The following is a 7892-nucleotide window of genomic DNA, read 5'->3' as shown; positions in this document are numbered from 1 at the left end:
AAATAAAATAAAACAAACACACGGACACTAAGGTCAGTCTCAAAAGACTCAGAACAGACAAAGCCAAGGGAGGCGTACATGGAAGGGAACTACTGAGAGAATGAGGAATATGTTTGCATGTGAGTGGAGTGTCAGGTGAATCTACAGGCAGGTGGGAGTGGCAGCATCTGAAGTGTCAACAGAGTGCATGATGGGAACATAAAAAGCAGACTGACCGATTAACGAACAACAGAAAACCAAAATTATCACAGGTCTGTTTGCTTTGACATTACAACATCTAAACAGAGAAGTGTTTCACTCGCACTGCTAAAATCACACACTGACTTTTACGTTGTCATCTCTCCTGTGTAGCAGACTGATCATTTGGTAAGAAAACATTCATTCAGTTTATTAATTTTGTGCATTGCAATGAAAAAAAAAGGCTTTATTTGATTTTTTTAGTTTTTGTTTTGTATGTGCTTTACAAAATGAGGCAAGTTCCTGTTTTTGTGTCTTATTTGTGTAATGATTCTTTTCTTCATGTTTTTCCAGGTGATGGGTTTTATGACAGACATCATGCTACTGAGTTTCCTCATTATTCCAAGTGAGCCATCTCATTTCAGTCATTTACAGTCTGTTAGATCAGAGCAGACAGATACTTGACAAAGTCAAGAAAATGACTTTGTCAGATACTGACAGATACTTGACAAAGTCAAGTATCTGAGGATGTTGAAAGAACAAGAGATAAAAAGCAAACCCACGACTCTTAAAGTCAGATTGTTCATCATGGATTTTCTCTTTATCTACATTTCTATATTTTCATGATATTCTGTTTTTCAGGCACTGTGGCTGCTTGTCCTCCAAACACACACCTGTTCATCACTGCACCAACAGAGATGGAGGCTCTGAGTGGATCTTGTTTACAAATCCCATGTAACTTTAGTGATGCTGGAACAGAAAAGTTTGACAGCACAAGACCTGTGTTTGCAGTGTGGATTAAAAATAATCATACTGATTTGAAAAGTCATCCAGAAAACGTGATCTTCAACAGCAGTGTGACATTTAACATCTATCCAATGAATATTACAGGAAACCTGACACAGAGAAATAAATAAAAAAGTTAAATAAATTCCAATATCTGCATTTGGTTGAATGTCTCGACTGAAGCACAAAGCAAAGGAAGAAATATTTTCTACACTGAGGAAATTGGTCAACAGGTTTCTACAACCTGTGTGTGTACAAAGCTGTAGACATACAGCTTTCTGCAACACAATTTCTTCATTTGGCCTCTTTATTACTTCTTTTTGTGTAATGTTTGCTTTAAGATTGTTTTCTCTTAAGCATCTAAAATTGATTTATGTCAAAGTAACACACACATGGATGCACGGACCCAGCAGCACATTGCACTGTGAGATCAGTGATCGTGGCTCAAGAGTTGGGAGTTCGCCTTGTAATCGGAAGGTTGCTGGTTCGAGTCCCGGCTTGGACAGTCTCGGTCGTTGTGTCCTTGGGCAAGACACTTCACCCGTTGCCTACTGGTGGTGGTCAGAGGGCCCGGTGGCGCCAGTGTCCGGCAGCCTCGCCTCTGTCAGTGCGCCCCAGGGTGGCTGTGGCTACAATGTAGCTGCCATCACCAGTGTGTGAATGTGTGTGTGAATGGGTGGATGACTGGATATGTAAAGCACTTTGGGGTCCTTAGGGACTAGTAAAGCGCTATATAAATACAGGCCATTTACCATCAGTGTTATTTACTTCATGCATCTATGGTTTTAATCCTGTGTCTACATGAGATATTGATAAACTCAGGTAAACTATAAATTAATCACAAACACAGTTAAAATCAGAACATCTAAGGGCAGACAGATGAGGAGTACAGCATCTGAAAAACTGGAGTGCATGATGGGAACATCAGACGTCTGTTTGCTTTGACATTACAACATCCAAACAGAGAAGTGTTTCACTCACTTTGCTTCTGCTGAAATCACACGTTGACTTTTATTTTGTCGTCTCTCTGCTGAAGCAGTCTGATCATTTGGTAAGAAAACACATTTGCAGTTTTGTTTGTTTATATCAGACTGTGATATTGTGTTTCTATTTTTAATAACAAATTACTTTTTTAAAGAATTTACATGTTCCTTATTCATCACTGGATTCATGTATTTTTTCATATTTTTCCAGGTGATGAGTTTTGTGACAGTCCAGTCTGTGAACATCATGACAGGCATCATGTTACTGAGTCTCCTCTTTATTCCAAGTGAGTCGACTCATTTCAGTCATTTACATTCAGTTAACTTTATATTGAAGATGTTGAGAGGACAGGAGAAAAAAATTGAGAGATTTCAACATTTTAATGATATACTCTGTTTGTTTGTTTTTTCCAGAGCCTTCGACTGCTTGTCCTGAGTATTCAGACCTCTTCATCACTGCACCAACAGAGATGGAAGCTCTGAGTGGATCATGTTTACAAATCCCATGTAGCTTTAGTGCTGCTGGACCAGTAAAGTTTGACATCAGAAGAGCTGTCTTTGGAGTGTGGATTAAAAATCACTCCAATGTTAATAAATTTCCAAACAATGAGATCTTCAACAGCAGTGGGACAGTTAACATCTATCCAATGAAGATTACAGGAAACCTGACGGAGAAAAACTGCACCACTTTGTTTTCCAACTTAACCACAACTTATACAAACACATACTACTTCAGAGTTATGAACTGGCCGTTCAGAGCAACAGCTGTTTGTGAACCTCTTGAAATAAAAATTAAAGGTAAGATACATTTCTTTTCATCAGTCGATGCAATTTTTATTGAAACAAAAATATAAAGTTAAATGCAGCCTTGTTTTAAACAACAAAAAACAAATCCAACACAACAAAGTCCAATATAACAAAAATATGTTTCTGTAATTGTTTTGTATTTAGATGATTTTTTGTGTTCTTTATTGTGAACAATAAAAGGATTTAGTCAAAAATAAAAAAGGTTTTCATTTCAGCATAAATGTTGTTTAGTAAAGTTTATAAACACATACGAAACACAACCTGACTGCACAATGTTAACATACATAGACATATGGACTATAGTCTGTATTATGCAAATACCAAGACTCCATCAAAACTGCAAGAAACAGAAAGAGAAAAATAAACCCTAAAAGACATGAAACTGTGCAAAAAAGTAAATAAGTAATTAACAATATTTAGAGGATAGATGACATAAACATATTGTAAAAAAAAAATTAATAAAATATATTCCCTGAATGCAGCAAAAGTCCCACATTACTCTCTGTGTCTTGACTGTATTTCCTGTATTATCACAACACTAATCCAGAGCTCAAACATGTCTGCTACTTTCTGCAAATAATATAACCTGAATACATTTTACATTTGTTCTCGATTGTACAGTAGAAACATGTATGGGGACTTTCAAACACCTACACTGAGCTCTGTCTGTATTTGCTGTATTTCTCTATTATCGATTTACAAATACGTTTGTGATGTGAAACCACAGATTCTCCTTGGAGGCCCGATATTACAATCCCAGGTGATCTGAAGGAGAAGGAGTCTGTCACTATAACCTGCTCAGCTCTCACTCCCTGTCCACACTCCCCTCCTCAACTCACCTGGAATCTCCAACAAGACTCTCCCAACAAAATAGAGGAAAACACAGATGGAAGCTTTACAACTAAAATCCAGCAGAACATCACTCTGTCAGACACACATGATGGAACGAAGATCAGCTGCTCTGCCAGATATCCTGTGAACCAAGGAAAAGACACCAAGACAGCAGAGACAGAAGAGACTCTCAGTGTTTCATGTAAGACAATCAGAGTTTGTTGTTGAACTGAATCTTAAAGGACAAAATGATGTATGGGATATCTCTTTCTTTTTTCTCTCCAGATGCTCCTAAAGACACCTCAGCATCCATCAGTCCAACATGTTTGGTGTCAGCAGGCAGCTGGGTGAACCTGACCTGCTCCAGCAGAGCCAAACCTCCAGTCAGCAGCTTCACCTGGTTCAAGAAGAGCAGAGATGGAGCTGTGAAAGTATCTGAAGGAGAGATTTACAGCTTCAATGTAACAGATGGAGGAGTTTATTACTGTGTGGCCACTAATGATCTGGGTAATCAGACATCAGCAGAGATTAACATGACTGTTAAAGGCCCATTGCCTAAAGAGGAAAGTATGTGCTCCCATCATTTTTTTAAAACTTTTTTGTATCTATTATATCTTTCATTTAAAAAAACTACTTCAAGTAGTAACGAAGCACAGCCTGAATCAATATGTCAACATAAAATCTTTTTTTTTTTGTTACTTCATGATTTCTGTGCTTCAACAGACAAACTGTGGCAACATATTGGCGTAATTATTGGGATCATTTTACTCTTAATCTTACTCTGCTTGATAATCTTTGTTTGGTAAGTATCACACATGAAAGTAGAAAACACATACTGTTAGTGTCAAAGATATTTTATCTGCAAATTAAAATATCTGTTTTCCAACAGATTAACTTTATTCACAATTATATTTAGTAGAGTTAATTTAACAGCCTCTTGTGTCTTCCAGCTGGTTAAAATCAAAGCATCAAAGACAACAACAGACTCAGGTAAGGGAATTAAAACAAAACAAAACAAAAATCTATCTGCAGGATAACTGACTGTTCTAGTGATTATTTACAGTAGCATCTTTGTCAGAGCAGTCTGATCATTTAATGTAACAAAAAAATAACAGAGTCAGCTTAAGGAATATTCTATTATTTTAATTCCATAGATTCAAATAAATGAAAAGCAGGTTGTTGAAGAACCAGGAAGTAAAACAGAGGAAGTTGAAGAAAACATCCATTATAGTGAGATTAACATTTCCAAGCATCAAGCATCCTCTGACTCAGTGCAGGACAGAGGACAGGAGCAGGACACAGAGTACGCACAGGTGCAAATCAGCAAGCCAGAAAACAACTTAACACAGAGTCCTCATGTCCAGGAGGAAGTCTATAGTGAGGTGAAGAAAATTTAAAATGTTGTAAAATGACATTACTTCAGCGTCGACATACACACATGGAGCCTTTCTGTGGGTCAGTTTCACAGTTCAGTGATGACAAAGAAACAACACCCTGCAACTTTTCATGTTCTGTTTTCATTTTCTTGTGTTCATGAAAAATCTGAATAAGCAGAAGTTTCAGCACTTCAATAAGGAACTGGTTTCACATGTCAGCCGATTCTGTTCTGTAAAACTGAAAATCAAATTGAAACATGCATGTGGTAGAAAGTATGACAACTGTAATTGATAATTTACTAGAATGTATAACAATTGAAATTTATAAGGAAAAAGAAAAAAATGTAATAATTAGCTGTATATATAGAACACCTGGCTCTAGTATTCAAGTATTTAATGACTTCATAGAGGAAATATTCTCTAAAACAAATCAAAAAGTTATGTTTATCTGTGGTGATTTTAATATTGACCTGTTGAATCCAAAAAAGCATAAAATGACCGACGAATTCCTAAACACTATGTACAGTTTGAGTTTACATCCTAAAATAACCAGGCCTAGCAGAATTACACCACATTGTGCCACCTTACTTGACAATATTTTCACTAACAATATGGAAAACAACATTGTGAGCGGAATATTAATTAATGACATCAGTGATCACCTACCAGTTTTTGCAGTTTATGACACTAATTATAAGAAAAATCAGCATGAAGAACAACTGAGATACAGACGTGTAAGGACAGAAGAAACTATGACTGCATTTAAGAATGATCTATTAAATCAGGACTGGGACAAGGTGTACAAAGAAGCTGATATTGATATTGCATATGGCATATTTTTAAGAATATTCATGGAGTTGTACGATAAAAACTGTCCAACAATAAAATACAACAGAAAGCACAAATATTCAGATAGACCATGGCTCACTAAGGGTTTACAAAATGCATGTAAAAAGAAAAATACACTCTATAGGGAATACCTAAAACAAAGAACAAAAGAAGCTGAAAATAAATATAAAAAATACAAAAATAAGTTGACCAATATTATACGTGTATGTAGAAAGGAGTATTATAGTAAAATATTGAACAACAATAAACATAATATGAAAGGAATATGGGATGTTTTAAACGGTATCATTAAAAATAATTCTGGACAACAAAGTTATCCACAATACTTTATCGATAATGGCAATATTATGGAAAACACTGCTGATAAGGTCAACAGCTTTAATCATTATTTTGTAAATATTGGACCAAAACTGGCAGAACAAATTCCTGAGTCACTGCCATCAGTAGAATGTAGTGAAAACCTGATTGATAGGAACCCTAACTCAATGTTCCTCACATCAGTGGAGGAAAAAGAAATAATTGACATTGTACACATGTGTAAATATAAAACATCCACTGATTGTAATGATATTGACATGAAAATCGTCAAGAAGGTCATTGAAGGAATTGTAGGACCTCTAACATATATTTGCAACTTATCATTTCAGACGGGAAAAGTGCCAAACAAAATGAAAATAGCTAAAGTTGTGCCGCTGTATAAAACCGGGGATAGACGCCACTTCACAAATTACAGGCCTGTTTCTTTACTACCACAATTCTCCAAAATCCTAGAAAACCTGTTTAATAAACGATTAGACAAATTCTTAGATAAATATAAATTACTCTCTGACAGTCAATATGGATTCAGATCAAAAAGATCAACATCTCTGGCATTAATCGAATCAATTGAGGAGATTACGAATGCTATAGATCAGAAACAGTATGCAGCTGGAGTATTTCTGGATCTCAAGAAAGCATTCGACACAATCAATCATGACATATTAATTAATAAACTGGAACGGTATGGGATTAGGGGGGTTGTACTGCAATGGGTGAAAAATTATTTAAGTGACCGGAAACAATTTGTGAAGCTGGGTGTCCATTCCTCATCATGCTTGGACATTGCTTGTGGTGTTCCACAAGGCTCTGTACTGGGTCCAAAATTATTTATTATTTATATAAATGATATTTGTAAGGCATCTGATATATTAAAATTAGTATTATTTGCAGATGACACAAATATTTTTTGTTCTGGGGGGAATCTAAAGGAGCTGCTGGATACAATTACTTCAGAAATGTGCAAAATTAAAAAATGGTTTAACAGGAACAAACTATCGCTAAATCTAAGTACAACTAAAATTATCTTATTTGGGAATTCCCTTAGAAATGCACAAGTGCAGATTCATGTAGATGGTGTGGAAATTGAAAGAGTACTTGAACATAAGTTTCTTGGTGTGATTATAGATGATAAATTAAACTGGAAGTCTCATATAAATCATATACATAACAAAATTTCAAGAAGTGTCTCAATCTTGAGTAAAGTAAAACACATTCTGGACCACAAATCACTCCACATTCTCTATTGTTCCCTGATTGCACCGTATTTGAATTACTGTGCAGAGGTTTGGGGCAATACTTACAAATGTTCGCTATCATCAATCTTTATATTACAAAAAAGGGCCATAAGGATAATCCATAAAACTGGTTACAGAGATCATACAAATCCACTATTCTTAAAATCAAAAATTCTAAAATTCACACATGTGGTACATTTTCTCACTGCACAAATTATATATGAAGCAATAAATAACCTGCTTCCTGACAATATTCTAAAAATGTTTTCTAAAAGGGAACGGGGATACAATTTGAGGGGGGAATTAAATTTAAAACATCCTCGTATCCGTACAACATTAAAAAGTTTTTGCATCTCTGTGTGTGGAGTGAAGCTGTGGAACAGACTAAGTAAAGATATGAAGCAATGTCCAAGCATGGCGCAGTTTAAAAAGCGGTTTAAGGATATGGTTTTTACAGGGTACAGGGAGGAGGTAGAGATTTGATAGGGTGTTCTTGTCTAATATTTTCATGTGTGTGCGCATGCACGGGT

The 7892-nt window shown here is 35.8% G+C and overlaps 1 protein-coding gene across 3 annotated transcripts; it reads left to right on the top strand.

The window, feature by feature from the left end:
* Window positions 1-1967: 1967 nt before the first annotated feature.
* On the top strand, window positions 1968-7287 carry LOC309713796 (sialic acid-binding Ig-like lectin 13). 3 transcript variants are annotated; one of them, XM_082545655.1, is made up of 8 exons: window positions 1968-2014; window positions 2158-2233; window positions 2361-2744; window positions 3481-3786; window positions 3870-4151; window positions 4308-4386; window positions 4535-4574; window positions 4739-7287. In XM_082545655.1, exons 2-8 carry the CDS (start codon window positions 2161-2163, stop codon window positions 4979-4981), a joined length of 1407 nt encoding a protein of 468 aa, XP_082401781.1. In that variant the 5' UTR covers window positions 1968-2014; window positions 2158-2160; the 3' UTR covers window positions 4982-7287. The 3 variants fall into 3 exon arrangements, with proteins under 3 accessions (XP_082401781.1, XP_082401779.1, XP_082401780.1); XM_082545653.1 differs by having other exon boundaries at window positions 3870-4386; XM_082545654.1 differs by lacking the exon at window positions 1968-2014 and having other exon boundaries at window positions 2157-2233; window positions 2363-2744; window positions 3870-4386.
* Window positions 7288-7892: the final 605 nt, after the last annotated feature.

The sequence above is a fragment of the Aulonocara stuartgranti genome (genome assembly GCF_965226115.1).
Source record: "Aulonocara stuartgranti genome assembly, chromosome: 9".
Taxonomy (NCBI): Eukaryota; Metazoa; Chordata; class Actinopteri; order Cichliformes; family Cichlidae; genus Aulonocara; species Aulonocara stuartgranti.
This window is presented reverse-complemented; position numbering and strand designations above follow the sequence as displayed.

Coding starts and splice junctions, on each gene's coding strand:
- LOC309713796 (XM_082545653.1), top strand. CDS start 2,161: ATGAGTTTTGTGACAGTCCAGTCTGTGAACATCATGACAGGCATCATG. Junction 2,234..2,360: donor GAGTCTCCTCTTTATTCCAA/GTGAGTCGACTC, acceptor TGTTTTTTCCAG/AGCCTTCGACTGCTTGTCCT. Junction 4,387..4,534: donor TGCTTGATAATCTTTGTTTG/GTAAGTATCACA, acceptor TGTGTCTTCCAG/CTGGTTAAAATCAAAGCATC.